Genomic DNA, 18,875 nt, shown 5'->3' with positions numbered 1-18,875 from the left:
GCAAAAGAAAATGAACTGGTTTTGTTTTGAAAACTTGATGAAACGGATATGCTTGCAAGAAAAGAAAGAGAATCATCGTGCGTGCTGGAATTGAATTGTTCTATAATGACAAAAATGTGTGTTGGAATCAATGCTGATAAGCTGGATGCACATCTGGGATGTACACCTGTTGACCTGCAACGGTACCATAGTATTGCTGTTGTGCATGTTGTTGCTGTTTGATGTTTTGATGGTAGAATTGATATTCATCATCGTATGTGCCTGCAGGTTCACCGCTGAAGGTTGACTTTCCATCGTCGGTCCAAGGACTGGCTTCGAATTCGGCTGGTGGGGTATCGGGTGAAGCTCTGCTGCTGTTACTGCTTTCAGAATGAGATAAGCCAGTTGGACTTGGCGTCATGCTGTATCCACCAACAGAAGAGATTGAGCCTCGGGAAGACGAAAGTGAAGCCATAGATGGTGAGAGGTGATGAAGACCAGGTTGCGATTGTCCGTAAATGTTTTGTTGCGATTGCATTGTGAAAGGTGCACGAACACCTTGTGCTGATGCATAGCCTGCATTCACCATGGAAGGGTGCATAGATGCATATGAATCAGTTGCACAAACCGATGGTGCACTTGCACTTGCCATGACTGGTACAGTTGTTGGAGAAACAGTTGCACTGCTTGATGCTCGTGGATAGATAGCAGACATACTTGCCCGAGCACGATGTTGAGCGCTATGATGACGGCCCATGACGTGTGCTTGTGGGTATTGTTGTTGAGCCATCTTTGTTGGAGTTGTATCAACAGATTGACTTGATCCGACGGCTGTAACATCATCCGAGACCATTGGACTGGATGGTGCTGTTGTGCCATTGCTCAAGTCTACCACGGTGGCAACTTCACCAGCTTGTAGTAGAGAAGTGAAGGCTTCCAATTCTTCGTATTCAACGTTGACCTTGTAGCCCAAGTAGCCAAACAATTCCCGTTCCATTTGGTTGACTTCTCGTAGTGAGAACAGGCCTTGACTGACGATCGTCCAGCTTTTGTTGGAATATGTATCATCACAAGATGATTTGCTTGCCAACATCAAAGCAGAGATGAACAATCTATGACCTGATGATCCACGAGCGGCTGGAAATCGACTTTTGAGCCTACGTAACAAGAAGAGGGCTTGGAAAGTGATCTCATCGGGAAGGCGGGTACGGTGAAGAGCATAAGCGATAAACTCTGCAAGTCTTGGTGTTGGTCGAGTCTGAGAACTGGAAACGGCTACAGGTGCATTGACTGAAGAAGAGGTTGAATCAAGAGGACAAGCGAATAAAGCAGAGATAACACTCTCTGATAATTCACTGATCTCTCGATGTCCGTAAAATCGGTCGTACATATCTGCATGTTTTCTCGACGATGAAGAAGAGGCGGATTGCGTTTTGACTGCACCACTTGAAGAAGCAGATCGAACGTGACCTTGAGAGGCGGAGTGATTCCACTGTTGTGTTGCAACGGCTGCCATTTTGTTGAAGATGAAAAAGAAAATGGGAGAGGTTGAAAGTTCGATGTGGCAAGAGAGAGAGAGAGAAATAAAAGAGTAGACTTAAGGTTCCTTTAGGCTTGCGTTATCGACATGGAATGATGTTGAATTCGAAAAGATGAATACCTTTAAGTTGAAGTTGAGAGTGATGATTGGTTGAATCACTCGAATCTATTCGTGTAGGAAGATTGTAATTGCGAATTGATGAAAGCGCTCAGTATATATAACTATACGTGAACTGAAGGCGGATGAGGATGTAGTATTGAAGAAAGAAGATTGATGTTGATATAGTAGGAAAAGGTGATGTGTTATGGTCTTGCATTTGGATTCAGAATCCCCGGTTTAATTCAATCACAGGCAGGCAGACAAGCAGCAGCGGCCAGCAATCGCAGCAGCAATCACTTGAATCATGGTAATGTTTTAGACCATACGTATCGTTTCATGCACGCATTATACCGACAGCATGTACCAAATAGAAAAAAAAGGCCAGTAGGGATCTGGCCTTCTATCCGCGGGGCCAAATAGCAGTCTTTCAAGCCGTTTTTCGAGTAAAGAGTGAAATGAGAACTTAGACAGGTATTGCGCCCTCGTTTGGTTCACCTGTCAAGTAAGAAAAAAAACTGCACAGCTATACGGGGTGTAAGGAAGCGAACTTTTGGATTTGGTTCGGAAATACAGCCGTGTTACCCCTTTTACCAAAATGGAAGGTTATTGGGAAAAAGAGGGCGCAATTGCCGTTATTTGCTTTGTGGCAAAAGCCCGTGTAAAGTGCCTGTGCGTATGCGTGTGAGTGTGTGATTCGGTTTGTCTCGCTAGAGCGGACGGGGATCTCATCAATCATAACATACAAGTTTCACCAAGGATTATCAGCAAAGTTTCACACTGCGGAGAGCAAAAAGAGGGGGTAGGGACTATACTAGTGTACGTATGAAGTATTGTATTCGATGTGGGTTCAAAAAGGGTAAGAAAATGGCATCATACCTGTGGAGTTTGAATTGAAAATCGAAAGGTTTGTAGTGTTTTATTCGCTCATGCGTGCGTGCGTGTTTTTTTGAATCCAAACTGCGTCATGTAAGTTTAGTCTTTCTTTTGATCAAATCTTTCCGGGTCTCGCATATGGGCGTAGGTAAACAAGTATATATAATCCAATGGAAATGACTCGGGCATACAAACAGTACAAAAAGTCTCACATGTACAATGTATGCACTTTGGAACAAGATAGCGCCCTAGTTGCATTGCATAAACGATTTCTTTTAAGCGCAGTTTAAATGTTGAGCTGCATAGGAAACGAAAAGCGACTCAAACTTCAAGCGCGCATCAGCAGTGTTCGGAGACGGGATATGCTGTTCCTTCAATGTATGCATGCAGGAATACAGTTATGCGCCCCTCTTTTTTTCTTAGCGTAAAGCTTGCCTCGCTTGTCACCTTTCCATAGTGTGTTTTTTTACCCTGTTTTAATTCTTTCGCATGCAAGCGCACCTACCCTCTTTTTATGCATGCTATCATCAACCCTTTTTAGCCTATCCCGAAAAGGCAACTCTGAGTCTAGGCAGAGGAAAGTTTGTTTTTATAAGGAGCACATGACCGCTGTTTAACTTACAGTACCGCTAAACAAGTTTATCATGATGAAAATAGCGTAAATTAGCGTACTTTTTCGATTGGAAATGTCCATCGAAAAAGTGCTCAAAGGCAGGAAGGGCAATTTCGAAATAGAAAAAGTCTTGTCAAGGGCTGAGATGCTTTGAACATCGTGCATGATTAACCCGTTCATACTTTCCTTCTTTGTTTTCTTTCACGCTAGAGACCGGAGCTACGAATCGAACTGAACAATAATGACGCGCATACAGAATTGGTGCCTGAATGACAATTGATAAACCGGGTCGCACTGTCAAAAAGAAAATGCTTCTCATGAGGGACCAAGAAATGACTTCGGCAATAAGTCTTGTCACACAATTATTCTATGCTTCCTCGTGACAACATCTAGAATGTACATGCTTTTATCATTCTTTTTCAAGCCATACAAAAGCCATTTCAAAGCCATTAATTCATTGAAGCAAGCAAGTCTTATGTGCAGAGGCTAGAATTTAGGGATCACCATGAAACAGCAAACAAAGATCTTCTATCTATTGTTTGTGAAATCCGAATGATTGGTTCTGAATAGGTACCGAAATACAAAGCAAATATCAGATTTTGGGTCACCACCATGCAATGTACATAATGAGCAAGCATAATGCAGTGATCGTCTTGTATTTGGTTTCGTAATTGCCATGGTTTCACCTTGATTGTCCGAAAAGTGCTCTGCTGACATGCTGCCCCCATCTTTGATTCACTTCGGACAACGACGACAGCGCTTGCATGTGCATGTGTGCGCTGCGCGCGCGCCTGAAACTGGCAAAATTTCGGCCATTTCTGCCTTTGCCCTGAGTCAGTTTGAGATTTGGCTTGCTTGCCGTTAGCCAATCACATACATACATACACATAGGGGGAAAGTTAAGGCTTGCTTGCATACAACAAAAGGCCTAGAAGAAGTTTCCATTTTCGAAGTTCTATTCATACTCCGACTTTTTGTATAAGATATTCATTTTCCCTACATTCCGATTATTCAATCTTTGACAAGAAGAGGCTGCCAATCTGTCTATCTTCAAAGAAAGAGCGGATAAAAAGGCTAGACTTAATCATATACATGTATGGTCATCCGCAAATTAAGAAACGTGGCGGAAAAAGACTGGTTATAATTCGGGTTATTCATGTTTGGTTACCACCTTGTTTCCTTTGTGATCGATTCAAACATCGAATAAATCGGAATATTTTTCTTATTCGGTAGAATCGCCGATTGAAATGGAATATTAATTTATGTATATGTTTGAATATATCCAAGAATAGAATCAATCTCATGTCCCTTTTGTTTCTCTCCCTTTGTTCGGGTGTTGAATAGTAGCTTAAATCATGATGCAAGGCTACATATTATGACACTAGTCTTTCCCACTATAACGCTATCGTTTGTTCTTCGTTTTGAATGTATGTGAGGTGAAGATGTATGTCTAACTACGCCCATAATAGGTAAGGGGTATTGCATACATACGCACATAGCCTACTTACCCTATGGCCCCGCAGTTGCACTTTCTAGAAGAAATAGTACCGTACGAATCAGCTTGTATATGTATGTACAAGCAACTGTAGCTTAGATATTTCCGACAAGGATTTTGAGAGCTAGAAGTATATACTTCTTCATCAAGGGTCATACGCCAAGAATATCGTTCAAATTGATTGATATCTACTTTTGCCCACGCTACGGATATTTAATAAAGTTTAGTTCATCCTTTTAACCTATTGTCATGTTTCCGGTTTATTAATTGAAAGCGATCACACCTTACTTTAGCTTTCTCCAAATCGGAAAGATGAGGAGAGAATACGCTATCATATCTTCTTTATCTTTTCACTACATACTCTAACCTAAGATAAGCAAAGAAGTATGCTAGATTGATTTGATAGCACAAAATTGCGAAATGAAACAAAGGAAGATTTATTTTAGTGTACATTTGCTTTACCGTCTATAAATTGAATTGCATGCATAAAGCTAACATTGTTTCCATTGTTCTCCGCATAAAGTCGAACAATGGGCAACGGATGAATATTGTGCCGTCCGTCCCATTTGTGGGGCCAGATCTGGTTATCACGTGGACTGAATCGCTTCTCCATTCGTCACTTTCGTTTCAGATGTGGTATTCTTCTTATCATTCCAAGGTCCTCGATTGCTAAAGGGACATCCTCCCGTACATCCTTCACATTTGCATTTTCCTCCCATATATTCAGGGAATTCATTTGGATCGATATACTTGAACAAGATTGAATGATAATCCGTTCCTGCAATATCAATCTTGGCTGCCGTGGCGGGAGGTAACCAACCTTTGATGTATGACCAAATCGTGGTAAATAACCAAGGTGCATTGATAATTTGTACTCTTCCACTTAGTTCTGGATAGTTTGCATCCAGGATTGCAAGGAGTTCTTGTAATTTGTTCTTGAAAGACCAAAACGTTGACATTCCCAATCCTGCTACGTTTAAGATCATAAAGTTATCATCGACAATGATTCGCGAGACTTCTTCTTCTGTTGCACCTTGCTTTCGAGCTTCTTCGCGAGCTAATTGCGTACATGCACGATACTTGTTTCGGACTGCATCTTCCAAACTCAGAGCAAAGAATTTCACGATTCGATCGGGAGTTGTGTTCTGGAATACCTCATGGACCTGTAGATAACTCAAATCTTGCACGAATATCGGTCGATGGTATTTATCGGTAGAATGAAAGTACATCTTCCATCCTAATTCTCCAATCTTTTCCCTCTCTTCAAAATCATATCCTCCCTCTTCTTTCGGTTTCACCATTTGATCAATGTTTACCTCTTTTCGCCAATTCAGTGTATCTTTATACATCTTTTTCGCATTTTCTATATTCCAATTTCGCGCTCGCAAATATCGTCCCAAGACGATATGAATTTGATCTGGTGTCTCGAATAGGTAATCATCCTTCAAACAATCTTCTTGTTTTAATTGTTGTTCAAAATCCAACAAAATCTTTGTCTGTTCTTCAGAATAATTGCCTTGATGACCTGATTTATCGAGAGGTGGCAAAGGAGTGGAGCTACCTTGACCTGTTAAAGGCGTTGTTGCTCCAGATTCACGTACAGATGGTGTTCTTGATCCGGCCATGTCTATAGAAAAGAGTTACTTTTGATGATGACCAAAGTGTTGAACCATCTTTCAGAAGCGGAGAAAGCTGGCAACCAACATAGAATTGCATGTTTAATTTTTGACTGATAAAGTGCCAACGCCTCCACGCCCTACTGTCGTGTGTCGTCAATTGGCGCATTCTTGCAAAGAAATGCAAGATTAAGCTTATGTCACGTGTTTTCGTCATCTTTGGTTACATAAGGCATTCATTTGGTTGGTTTAGGATCTATTCAATTATACTGCCAAAGTACACACGCGTTCTTTTCCTCCACCGAATGCGTACATCTGCAGTGTTGGTCTGCAACCAAAAGTACTATACATACATCACCCATTGCTCACTTTTCTTAGAGCGCTGAGTAGTACACAGGCTTGACCTTTCTTGTTGCTCACCATCATACACCTTTACGCACACAAAATGGTGACAACCAAAGCCAGAAATTCAGGAGGAACATCTATCGGAAGAGCGTTGGGAAAAGGAACAAAAGGGACAACAAATGCACTACAAAAAGGAAAAATTGCATCGATCAAACAAGAAGGAAAAAGTCCTGCTGTCCAACGTTCAAGATCTGTGAGCCCAACGTATACCAAAGAACAATTAGAAGAAGCAGAAGGGCGTCAATCGCTTGAACCAAATGACTCTCGCTACAATGCCCTTTGGAAAGAAACACAAGAAAAGATGGGAATGCCTAAGCATAAACCTAGTGAGTATATCATTCATACAGTGCATATATTGTGATTTTAGGGGAAGCTAATCCATCATCTATTCCTTCAGTACACAGCGACAATATGAACAGAATACAACATATCCTTCGAGTATTCGATTTGGATCCCTCGTAAGTACAGATGATCAGTTTCTATGGCCTGTTGTTCTGACGATCACGTTCACCCCCTTTTCAGTTACGGACCTTGTTTGGGCATGACAAGATTGGAACGATGGGAAAGAGCGGAGAAACTTGGCGATGAACCTCCAAGTGAGATTAGAGAAATCTTGGAGACCAAGGAAGGAATCTTGGACTTAAAGTATTCTGTCCTTCACGACAAAGGAGTTTGAGTTCGGCATTCCCTCTAACTTGTATTTGTACCGGCTCACAATACCATATACATACTGTGTAATAGACGGATGTACGATTATGACATTATTGTGCTGAGGAAAATCTTTGAAGTGTCTCTTCGGTTGTCAGAATTTCAGCTGCACGTTCGAATGTCTTGATCATTGTGTTGTGCAATTCTGGATCAGGATCAGCACATGCATCTGTCACAATAATCATACCGTAATCCAAATCCATCCCGTTACGAACTGTAGTCAAGACTGCATTAGCGGTCGCAACACCGGTAATGACTAAATTGTCGATTTTGCGATTTTGCAATTGTTGGTGCAAATCTGTATTTGTGAAAGGTCCAGGTCGAATCTTACGAATTTGGATATCGTTTGGTTGTACACCACCTAGATCTGGATGAATCTGTGCTGATTCATCATCAGCATGAAAGCCCATTTGCGATGGTGTCTTGATACCCATTTTAGAGAAGCGAGAAAAGGTCTACAAAATAGAGAAGGAGGTGAGCAAAAGTACATTACAAAATTTCAGCTCTTGCAGCGCATATACTCACCTTATTTGTAGATGGAATGTTTTGAAATTCCTCATCTGTAAACGCAACACGAACGAAAATGACGGTGATTCCTTTTGCACGAGCACCTTCTACGAGTTTTTTGGTATTGTCTATCAACTTCTCGACATCATTTAACTTGGCCAGACATGCCGGTTGAATGTCCAACACCAAGAGGGCTGTTTTTGATGCGTTCATGATTGAGAGATTGTTTGGATTGGATGATCTACTGCTTTGTGAACAAATCAATTTCAATCACAAAGAACTTTGGTCATATATATACCATGCGGAATATTCTTTCATGAAGAACGAACCTTCAACCCAATTTCATCAGGATGAAGTATGAATACAAAAGTCTAAAGTCCGCGTATATAAGCTAGCTCTCAAATTTATTTCCGAGTAATGACCGATATGTCGGTTCTAATTCGCACCTTTCGCCGATCTTTCTTGACGTGGGGGAGGGTGTTGGCCCTGAGGGGAGGCATTTGACAAGCCTTCCGGCGGCCGTGCGTCCGCATATGATCTTTGGATTCTATGCGCATAGTACGTAGGGCGTGGCGGATATACGTTTAAGCAGCGCTTCTATAAGAATGCCGAAATCTGCTTTTCGGTTAATTATCCTATTCCCGACTTGTCGGTTCAGATGGAATTAGAACCGATAGAGTGGCTTAGTGCCCACTCTAATGTTTAGATAATTTTTATGGAAAATGTTTATCAAGTTTGGGGTGCATGCAATCAATCATCATCATATGGACATTCAGTATAAAAGGTGGAATGACAATGTTGTAGGTAGAGTTCGCTATCCTCGACCAACAACTCAATTAATATCATGCATGACGAAGATCGACATTCGATATCAACGCATTCACAAAATGATACTCTAACCTCTTCAAGAAGAGGTTCAAATTCAGAAAAGGAGAAAAGACTAAATGATAGAAAGAATGGAAAACACACCCCACCAGATGAGGAAAAGGGAGAGACAGGGTCTGATATAGAACGCGATCGGCAGCATGAAGAAGATATTGAGGCAATGGGTAGTCTACCTATGCCGCAAGAAGCTATTTCAACAGAGAAAGAAGTACAAGAGGAGTATTCTACATCGAAGGAATGCTCGACAGCTGTTTCTGAACATGATTCCAACGTTATCGGCTGGGATGGGCCCAATGATCCAACTAATCCAAAGAATTTCAGCCATAGGAGAAAGTGGATCACAACTTTGCTTTTTGGGTATGTTTGACAATCCTTCAAGCTTTTTCTATTTGACTAACATCGCACACTCTTCCTTCACCATAGTTGCTATGCAGTCCTTTCACCTCTATCCTCTTCAATGATCGCTCCTTGTATTGAACAAATGAGCAGGGACTTACACATCATTTCTTCGGTTGAACAAAATATGGCAGTTAGTATCTATATGGCAGGTTATATCGTTGCTCCATTATTCATAGGACCATTGTCGGAGGTCGTTGGAAGGAGACCCGTTCTCATGACTGCAAATGCAACTTTTATCGTTTTCAATTTATTATGCTCTCGTGCTGGAAATTTTAGTCAAATCATTGCATTTCGTTTCCTGGCAGGTTTAGGAGGAGCAGGTCCGATCAGCGTTGGAGGAGGTGCTTTGAGTGATATTTGGAGTGCAGATGAACGTGGAAAAGCGATTGCATTATTCTCTATTGGAGTGAGTGAAAGATGAAGAACATATTCGAGATTGACCAATTTCTGACCAAATCAATCAAATAGCCTCTTCTTGGCCCGGCTATTGGCCCAATCGCAGGTGGTTTTATGGTCGAACATGATCTTATCGTAGGTCAACAAGCATGGAGATGGGTGTTCTATATTACGACAATGGTTGCTGCCGTTCCTGCACTATTGGGTGCATTTTTCTTACCCGAAACTTTCGCTCCAGTTCTTCTGGCAAAGAAAGTTAAAAAGATGAAGAAAGAAACTGGTAACGAAAATTTACGATCGATTCATCAAAAAGATGAAACCTGGCTACAATTATGTGAACGATCTTTGGTAAGACCTTTGATCATGATTACAACGCAACCGATTGTGATCGTTCTTGCATTATATCTGACCATCATCTTTGGTACTTATGTAAGTATACTTTTCCCTACACCTTCTTTGGATCACTACTAACATCCTTTCACCTCTTCTAGTACATCTTATTGGTCACGTTTACACGAGTACATCAAGAAGTATACAATGAATCAAGTGGGATTGCATCATTGCATTATTTATCACTCGCTTTAGGATTCTTGACCGGAAGAATGATAGGAACAAGATTGATGGATAAATTTTACAAGCAATTCCGACAAAAGAATGATGGCAAAGCCACGCCTGAAATGCGTTTGATCTTAATGGTCGTTCCGTGTTTTTTAATTCCAACGGGAATGATTATTTATGGCTGGACGTGAGTTGTTCGGAAAAGAACGTGATGAGAGAGTGATATTGACGCATTCGATTCCTGTTTTTTTGACAGCATTCAATATCGAGTCTTTTGGCTTGTACCCGATATTGGTTCCTTCATCTTTGGAATGGGGATCATGGCAACGACTTTCGTCGTTCAAACATATACGATAGAGTGAGTTGAGAATCATTCTACCAACCTGAATGATAGACTGACCAAATTTTTTATTCTCTCTCCAGCGCTTATTCGGCTTATGCAGCCAGTGCATTAGCAGCAACAACTTCTTTACGATCAGCAGCAGCATTTGGATTTCCCTTGTTTGCATCAAAGATGTACGACACCTTAGGTTATGGATGGGGTAATACTCTTTTGGCTTTCCTTGCTTTCCTAGCTGGAGGGCCAGGCACATTGTGCATCTACCTTTATGGTCCAAAACTACGCAAGCTTTCACCTTATGCAGCAGGTGAAGAATATTAAAAATCAGCATTTGTACAATAGCACATAACAAAAAGCATTTCCATAATAGCATTTAAGCAATCATTTAGTTGCCTCTGTTGGTGAAGCAGTGAACCGATATTGTTCAAGACCTTCTTCAGGTTTGCTTTGATTGATCGAAAAGAAGGTTGAATTTGACTCTTGTTCTGCTGCTCGATCGTGCATCGCCAGTAATTCTTTGAATTTTGCCCACTCCTCCTTTTTCATCTTGTACGATTCAGCTTCAGCAGGAAAACTTCCCTCCTTGACAGCATCAACGTAAGATCGAACGGCTGCCATTCGAATAGAACCAACAGAACTGCCTCCAGTCAAAGGAGAAACGAAGTTACGAACAAATCTTGGCAAGCCTGGCGTGTTGAGTGCCGATTTAGGAGGGGCAACATTTGGAGCTGCACCATCGTTGGCCCCTTCCAAACCAGCTAAAACGTAAAGAGGCGAATTGCATTCGCCCAAGACATCGTCCATAACAAGAACTTGACCATCAGTTTTTGGACCCGCTCCAATACCGATCGTAGGAATGTCAAGTCGTTTTGTTATCTCTTCACCAACACGAGCGGGAATGCATTCTAATAGGCAGGCAAAAGCACCTGCTTCCTGCATCATGATTGCTGTTTGCAAGAGCTCAAAAGCTTCATCTGCAGTTCTGCCGGCTAAGTTCAATGCACTTCCGCTGGATGAACGTTGAGGTTGCAAACCTATGTGTGCCATCACTGGAATACCAAAAGAAGCCAACCTCTCTACTAAAGGAACTAATTCCATTCCACCTTCCATCTTTACGCCATCTGCGCCACCTTGTTTGATCAAGTTCACAGCTGCTCTTGATCCTTCTTCAAGCGAAATTTCTGCATAACCCATTGGGACGTCTGCTATCAAAAGTGGAACAGGTGAAACCCCATGTTGATTGAGCATTGGATGACGCAAGCCTCGAACGACTGCTTGAACATGATGAATCATTGCTTCTAATGAAAGCGGATGTGTGGTCCGATGACCTAAAGCAACATTTGTCAATGAATCTCCTACTAAACAGATATCCACCGCACCACTGCGGATGCCCAGAGCGGAAGGATAATCGTAAGCGGTTAGCATGGCGATTGATTCTCTTCGTTCTTTTAATTCTTGTAAATCTCGAACTGTGATTGCACGTTCTCCGGGTGGTAAAGAGTTTTTGTCAACATTGTTGGAGCTATACGCTTTCTCTGCTTCTGCTGCTGCCCTTTCTTTTGTTGTTGAACTAGGTGAAGCATCACGACCTAAAGGCCAAGCACTTTTACGGATTGTAGTGGAATGAAATAATCTCTTTTGCGTCTTTTTTCCATTCGTGACAGCTTTGCATTGAGCGTCTAAAACCGATAAAGGCGTTTGACTTGTACTTCCGACCAAACAACATCCGCCTCCGCGACACCCAATATGGGCAAAATCCGATCTGGATGTCATGCGGAGCATTCTCGTGGCTGCTTGCCGTGCTGTTGAGGCCATTATTAGGGAAAAAAAGTATTGATGATGGAGAGAAGATAGTAAGAAGGAAAGGTGTGCAACTGGTTTTTATGTTGACTCGAAGTTTTGAGTTTAAAATTGATTTTAGCGCCATTCTCGGCTAACGGACGCGTACCGATCCATCTTAACCGGTCTTTGCATTTTTCAACATGAAACGGCAGGCAATACAAGAAAGCCTCTATCACACGAAGGTCTCTAAACAAGGATCATTATGAAGATCTATTAATAATACTATACATCATTGTTGTTGACATTTTGTACATTCAAAGTTGTGCTTGAACCAATTCAAGATATCTTCCTCTCTTTTGAATTAATTCATCGTGTGATCCACTTTCCATAATTGCACCATCTTCTACAACGTGAATAATGTCAGCATTACGAATTGTTGATAATCTATGTGCAACCGTTAATGTCGTTCTACCTTTTGCTGCGTTATCCAACGCTTTTTGAACACTAACTTCGGCTTGTGCATCCAAAGCAGATGTTGCTTCATCCAATAATAATATTTTGGGCTTTTTGATCAATGCTCGGGCGATGCAAATCCTTTGTCTTTGTCCACCGCTCAATTGAGTTCCTTTTGATCCAATTTCGGTCTGATAACCATCAGGTAAACCGTGAATAAAATCAGAAATGCAAGCATCTTCACAAACTTGTTCAATTTCTTCATCGGTCACCGTTTGACCTTCAACCGCTCCCAACAAAAGGTTGAATTTAATCGTTCCTTCATAAAGGCATGCATCTTGTGAAACATAACTCATCCCTTTTCGGACTTCATCCAAAGCCAATTGCCGAATGTCCAAATCACCTATATGAATCGTTCCTAAATAAGGATCATAAAACCGTTGTACCATTTGCAAGATCGTACTCTTCCCGCTTCCACTTGTTCCGCAAAATGCTTGATGTTTCTTGGCATAAATTGTCAGGTTCAAATTACGAATGGCTGGATGATTAGGTCTACGAGGATAACGTAATTCAACGTCATGAAAAATAATATTCTTTTCTGTCCAATTCAAATGTGCCAAAGATTCTTTCTTTGCACCATCTTCATCATTTGACATGATAGCCGGCAAACTTGCAATCTGCGGCTTTCTTTCAAACCATCCGGACATGGATTTAAAAGCCGCAGCCGCACGACCGAAATCGCCTGTAAATTGGAAAATTCGACCTGCAGCAAATACTGAAATAATCGCAGCTTCAAAAATTGCGTAAATACCGGTAATCGAAATTTGATCTTTTGAACGTAGAATGCCGCCATAATAGAAGATCAAAGCTGAAGTCGCAAAAACGGCTGCTTGGGAGATTGCAAATCCTCCCCCTCCAAGAACGAGGTAAAGACTTTGTTTGGGAGTTGTCGAACGTGTTTTTTCATCGAATAATCGAAGCGTTTCTCGCTCACGTCCCAGAGCTGAAACTTCTTTCATTGCATCCACATTCTCGGATATGAATGAAGCTCCTTGTGCGGCAGGTTCCAATAAAGTGGACTCATACTTTTCCAACATGGCGATATTGACGTAACCACTAAAGAAGAGCACAACCACCGGAGATAATGTCACCAATGCAGCTTTCCAGCTTAGAACAAATGCCAAAATTACGGAACCCAACAAATTCGCCAAAGAGATCAAAACTTGCGAAGTGACTAAACCAGTAGCCGCTGAGACATTGCTCGGATATGTTGAAACGGAAGCTGCCAATGCACCACTTGAAGCTTCTGCTCGATCAAAATAGCCAATCTCTTGCTTCAGAAGAGCGTCTAATGATCTCGTCTTGAGATATCTGCTCATCTTTTCCGAGCCGGATTCCAATAAAAATGATTGAAACGTGATAATGATCAAAGCTGCAACCGCACAACACAAGAATACCAAAGACCACAATTCCGATTGACTCTTGATACGCTCTGGTGTGGGTTCATTTAGAGCATTTACCGCTTTTCCGGTAATCCAGCCAACGACGGGGAAGATGGCGCCGGCAAGCAGAGCCCCAATAGTTCCAAACACAAATTCAAATCGAAACATAGCAAGAACTTTGAAGAAATTGCGCCAAGCTCGTCGATCCGTAACTTGGGGAGCCTCCTTTCCTGCTGTGATGGTACCGTCTGATGATACCTTTTCTTGTTCAGATTCGGTTTCGGAGTTATTGCCTTTCTGATCGTGCGCTGATCGAAAGACGTCTTTGTGCATCTCCTTTGTCGAATTTGGAGCTTCGGCACTGTGCTCCAATTGATTCAATGTTAAATTACGTCCTGAAACGGACCAATATGTATGATCGGATGTCTTTCGTGAAAGACGTCTGCCAAGTTTATTATTATCCATCTCATTTGGTCGTTGACTTTCGTCCGTATGCAAAGGATAAATCGTACTCGGCGCAAACTTTGCCGTTGATTGATCCGAAAGAACTTCAAGTCCAGCTTCGGAATCTGTACGATCAGAAGTAGGTGATGGATTTCTTCTAGAAGACTCCTTTTCCCCGTGATCTTTTGTGTCAATTCGATTAGAATCTTCATTTTCAGTTTGAAGAATTGCCCTTTGTTGCATAACCATTTCCTTGTACGTTTGATCTTCACTTCTTTTTCGTTGCATTAATTCTGAATGTTTTCCCTCATCGACAACTCGACCGTTTCGCATAACGACAATCTTATCGGCCTTTTCCACCGTACTCAATCTATGAGCGATCAAGATTGTAGTCATTCCACGCTCTGAATGTTCTTCCTCTAACATCAATCGAATCTTTTCTTCTGTGTTTGTATCAATTGCTGAAGTGCCTTCATCGATAACCAATACGTTTGGTTCACGTACCAATGCTCTGGCTAGACTCAATCTTTGTCTTTGCCCTCCCGATAGAAGTCCAGTCTTGCCTCCCGCAATTGGAGTATCCATTCCTTCGGGTAAACGTTCGACAAAGTTCCATGCTTGTGCTTTTTGTAAAGCTAATTGGACTTTCTCACGTATCAAGTTCGTACGAATTCGAACGTCTTCTGGTGCATCCTCTTTTCCATCAATGTCAGGACGGTAAGCCCATTGTGTCCCACTCAGACCTGCCGCAACGTTCTCAAATACAGAAGCAGTAAAGATTTGAGGGTTTTGTCGAACGATTGCAACTTGACTTCGCAGCCAACGTAAATTAAGTTCACGTACATCCGTTCCAGAATACAAAACTTGGCCTCCTCCTTCAACGGGTAGACGTTGTGCCCCTTGCTTTTCTTCATCGCCGCAATCTTCCTCACCGCTATTTGTATTACCGTCTGCTTGTGATGATCCTTTTTCCAAATCTTTAGTGGATTCTGTTTCAATCTTCTTCTTCTTCTTCTTCCTCTCTGCCTTTTTCTCTGATCTTTCCACCTTTTCCTTTTCCATTTCATCGCTGGGTAGAGGAACGTTTGCTGTCTCAGGATCATATTCACGTAAAAGGAGAGAAGTAATTGTACTCTTTCCCGATCCACTGGGACCCACCAAAGCGGTAACGTGACCGGAGGTAAGGGTAAGATTGACATGTTTCAGACTAGGAACTGTTGGACGGCTGGGATATGCCAAAGTGACATCGCGTAAGATGAATTCTGGTTTGATATTCGTCGTTGGAATTCGGATGCCGTCTTTCTTTCGCACATCGATCCTTGGTTGTCGTTCAATCGCTGATCGCAGTAGTCTGATCGCTGACATTGCCTCCAAAATGGATGCCAAATGAGGAACGGCCAAAGAGAATGCGAACAAAGAGTTGATTAGATTCCAGAATGCGGTAAGACCGTTACCTAAGTCAACTTGATTACGAATGAGTAAATGACCGATCCACCAAAATGAGGCACTGTACGTCAAGAAAAGCATAAAATATACCAGTCCAGCTTCCGCCCCTCGTATTAAAGCTTTTTGTTTACTATATTTTTGAACCTTACCCAATAAATCCTGATCGTATTTGTTCAAAAGAGCTTTTGCCATTCCGAATGATTGAACGATTCTCATCGAGCCAATAACTTCTTCCAAAAAAGTGCTTGCTCTACCCTCTAATCGTAATGCCGGTCCACCAACAAATTCTGATGCGTAACCCAATAATCCAAAAATTGCAAATATGATCGGGACAACGGTAAAAAGAAAGCCTGTCACTCGAGCGGCAACACTGAAACCAATAATCAGAGAGCAGAACAAGATCGTTGTAGTGAAAAGCGTCATGCCCAATTTTTCACCCAAAGAGGTTCTTATCGCATTAACCTCTTTTCCGGCATGCGTTGCAACTTCACCTGCTCCATGTTCATCAAAATAAGAAGCATCTTGTGAAAGAACGGCTGCGATATATGTATGACGTAGATTGGAAGACAACTGACTTGCCGCCATGGTGAAGCAAATTTGAAAAAGCCAGACGAATATTAAACATCCAATTGCTGCACACAAAAGGATGATTCCAGCGAAATCACTTGCATCTCTTATCTGTTTTGGATCGGCATCGTATGCGATCCTATTTGACCAATACAAACCGTAGATCAAATCCAAGACTGGAAAACTTGAAAACCCTCCGAGAATAGCAAAAAGACCACCAAAGCCGTACAAGGTGTATGGATGTCGGATAAATGCTCTTGGTTGTTTGATTATGTTGGGTATAGGAGGAGCAAAAGTGAGAAAATAAAAGAATGTCGATGAATTGGATGTATGCTGGGTCAAGGTTTCCCGATCTTCATCTTCAAGTCTGCTTGCACATGATAAGATCACTTGTGCTGGCTGGGAGCCGTGTAATGTTGGCGGATCAATCCCTGCGTTGGGGTAACGATCTATAACCGACATTCTCTTCACACTCGGCTTCAGCAGGCTCTAAAGAATTCGTGTCTTTCAGATATCCCGAACCGCCACTTGAGAAGATGATGATGATGATGGAATGGTGTTTAACGAGAAAGCAATGTTCTTGTTCATATTATATATTGAATTATTCATCAAAATCAAGACAGTAGGAGAAGTACAGTTTCTTCTCATCTCAGCATTATGCATTTAAGCAGTGTCCTGATGATGGTCAACAGATTTTCGTTTCAAACTCCACGAGAGTATGCTGAGTCAAACTTAGTTTTATTGCATATGACCAGTCTGCCTTGCTTTTCTTGGACCCATACGCGTTACGCAAGCGTTTCGATTACACGCGAAACGCGTCTGTCTTGAACTGATTATCTAATCTTCCTTTCCTTTCCTGAATCCCATCATTCAAAAACCATGATGATCCTTGGCACTTCTTTGAATGTTTTTTTTTTTGGTCGTCACTTTTTATAATAAGTGTTACTTTCACCTTTAGCATGTTGTTACTGAACAGAACACTGTTCTTTGGTGCTGCGCTTCCTATATCATATGTATTGCCAATACTTCGTACAGTGCTAAAGTGCCTCGATTTGATAAGCAACCGAGTAGAGAAAGGGCGTACGTATATCTGTGTTCGTCATTTGCCAGCTTGACCATCTAACAACCGAAACTGGAAAAGATTGAAACGATTGCAACGATTGAAACGGCATACAATGGCCAGATTGAATACGATCAAAGCTTAGAAATGCTCATAGAAGTCAATGATGACCATGGCGCGGTCGCGTTCATTGCAGCAACAACGCGTTTCATTAGACACAGGCTAGGCTGCTGGCAAGAGTAGGGCTATATCGAACTGCATTCATGTCTGTCAGTAGTACTTGGTGCCGTGAAGAAGAACCTGTCCGAAGCAGGTATATCATTTTCACCATTCATGAATCACGACTGATGACTTGAACGTCGATTGATCTATTTGATCGCCCTATCGATTGAAACTTGAAATACATAGCACTCGTTATTTCTCCCATTGGAAGGGTAAGAATGATTATTTAGTATCACTCGATACGCATACATTGAATGAAATCATTTGGTGATACATGTCATTTCGAAGATCATACGACCTGTCAGACAAGTCACCATCCGATGGTTACAGCACAACATCTACTTTGATTCCTTGACAGCATGATAGGCAGGTTTCCAGGGACAAGATGTCTGCACTGCACCAACTTTTGTTTGCATAAATACATGCATTCATGTACTTCCCAAACTGACCCTGCTACCACCATCATCCACTTTATCATCATATCCTCCTTCGGGGTATACTGCCAGCAAGTCTTCAACAATAAGCATTATCATGTTTCGATGGAGAGTAAATAAAGATGAGTACTAAGTCCAAACCGAATTCTAACGGGAGTCTTTCCCTGATCAAGCAAAGAAAACATCCTCTTTCGCTTTGTTGTGGACGCGCATCAATCTGTAAGAGGATGTCTTTCTTCTGGTACAAGTCTTCTCTCAGCTTGCCTGTGGACGCACGGCAAACTGTAGGAGGACGTTCTTCCGTTCTGTTCATGGACGCATGGTAATTCGGAAGAAGACCCCTTGCTTCTTGTCCAATTTTACTAGTTCTGAAGATCACATACTGACACTGATTTTACTCCGTTCTCTTCTTCTCTCCTCCAGCATCTCGCTCACAAGCTTCTCGTTTATTATCACGTCTCGATGTCGCATAGGAAAGGCTAGGATCGTATCAAGACCAAGTCACGATGTCGTATAGGAAAGGTCAGGATCGTATCAAGACCAAGTCATGATGTCGCATAGGAAAGGCAAGGATCGTATCACTTTCTCATTCATGACTTTGTCGTTATGCTC

At 41.9% G+C, this 18,875-nt stretch overlaps 7 protein-coding genes across 7 annotated transcripts; 2 read left to right on the top strand and 5 right to left on the bottom strand.

Moving 5' to 3' along the window:
• Nucleotides 1-127: 127 nt before the first annotated feature.
• Nucleotides 128-1,369, bottom strand: FA14DRAFT_166181 (cyclin-like protein; the record flags this gene model as incomplete). The annotated part of the gene is made up of 3 exons (XM_025500008.1): nt 128-174; nt 889-1,254; nt 1,297-1,369. The coding sequence occupies 3 exons, from the start codon at nt 1,367-1,369 to the stop codon at nt 128-130; spliced, it is 486 nt and encodes a 161-aa protein (XP_025351590.1).
• Nucleotides 1,370-4,900: 3,531 nt separating this feature from the next.
• On the bottom strand, nt 4,901-6,425 carry FA14DRAFT_140120 (CRAL/TRIO domain-containing protein). The gene has a single exon (XM_025497089.1). The coding sequence runs from the start codon at nt 6,222-6,224 to the stop codon at nt 5,187-5,189; it is 1,038 nt and encodes a 345-aa protein (XP_025351589.1). The 5' UTR covers nt 6,225-6,425; the 3' UTR covers nt 4,901-5,186.
• Nucleotides 6,426-6,660: 235 nt separating this feature from the next.
• Nucleotides 6,661-7,296, top strand: FA14DRAFT_128414 (uncharacterized protein; the record flags this gene model as incomplete). The annotated part of the gene is made up of 3 exons (XM_025496857.1): nt 6,661-6,946; nt 7,018-7,078; nt 7,143-7,296. The coding sequence occupies 3 exons, from the start codon at nt 6,661-6,663 to the stop codon at nt 7,294-7,296; spliced, it is 501 nt and encodes a 166-aa protein (XP_025351588.1).
• FA14DRAFT_29216 (Isochorismatase hydrolase) lies at nt 7,182-8,143 on the bottom strand. The gene is made up of 2 exons (XM_025502144.1): nt 7,854-8,143; nt 7,182-7,783 (listed from the first exon to the last, which is right to left on the bottom strand). The coding sequence occupies exons 1-2, from the start codon at nt 8,046-8,048 to the stop codon at nt 7,382-7,384; spliced, it is 597 nt and encodes a 198-aa protein (XP_025351587.1). The 5' UTR covers nt 8,049-8,143; the 3' UTR covers nt 7,182-7,381.
• Nucleotides 8,144-8,895: 752 nt separating this feature from the next.
• On the top strand, nt 8,896-10,734 carry FA14DRAFT_128382 (MFS general substrate transporter; the record flags this gene model as incomplete). Its single annotated transcript, XM_025496855.1, has 6 exons — nt 8,896-9,077; nt 9,144-9,525; nt 9,588-9,944; nt 10,007-10,260; nt 10,330-10,431; nt 10,497-10,734. The coding sequence occupies 6 exons, from the start codon at nt 8,896-8,898 to the stop codon at nt 10,732-10,734; spliced, it is 1,515 nt and encodes a 504-aa protein (XP_025351586.1).
• A 189-nt stretch (nt 10,735-10,923) lies between these two features.
• FA14DRAFT_111804 (Phosphoenolpyruvate/pyruvate domain-containing protein) lies at nt 10,924-12,054 on the bottom strand (the record flags this gene model as incomplete). The annotated part of the gene is made up of 1 exon (XM_025495958.1): nt 10,924-12,054. A coding segment is annotated over one exon (1,131 nt), but the record flags the coding sequence as incomplete, so codon positions are not given.
• A 385-nt stretch (nt 12,055-12,439) lies between these two features.
• FA14DRAFT_151698 (P-loop containing nucleoside triphosphate hydrolase protein) lies at nt 12,440-17,113 on the bottom strand. Its single transcript, XM_025497483.1, has one exon. The coding sequence runs from the start codon at nt 17,007-17,009 to the stop codon at nt 12,510-12,512; it is 4,500 nt and encodes a 1,499-aa protein (XP_025351584.1). The 5' UTR covers nt 17,010-17,113; the 3' UTR covers nt 12,440-12,509.
• Nucleotides 17,114-18,875: the final 1,762 nt, after the last annotated feature.

The sequence above is a fragment of the Meira miltonrushii genome (assembly GCF_003144205.1).
Source record: "Meira miltonrushii strain MCA 3882 unplaced genomic scaffold FA14scaffold_12, whole genome shotgun sequence".
NCBI classification, from domain to species: Eukaryota; Fungi; Basidiomycota; class Exobasidiomycetes; order Exobasidiales; family Brachybasidiaceae; genus Meira; species Meira miltonrushii.
Note: the sequence above shows the minus strand (reverse complement) of the source record. Positions and strands in the feature narration are given on the sequence as shown.

Excerpts from the sequence above, each read along its gene's own strand:
- FA14DRAFT_140120 (XM_025497089.1), bottom strand. The coding sequence starts at position 6,224 with ATGGCCGGATCAAGAACACCATCTGTACGTGAATCTGGAGCAACAACG.
- FA14DRAFT_29216 (XM_025502144.1), bottom strand. The coding sequence starts at position 8,048 with ATGAACGCATCAAAAACAGCCCTCTTGGTGTTGGACATTCAACCGGCA. Across the intron at positions 7,784-7,853 it reads ACATTCCATCTACAAATAAG|ACCTTTTCTCGCTTCTCTAA; the intron begins GTGAGTATATGC and ends TCTATTTTGTAG.
- FA14DRAFT_151698 (XM_025497483.1), bottom strand. The coding sequence starts at position 17,009 with ATGTCGGTTATAGATCGTTACCCCAACGCAGGGATTGATCCGCCAACA.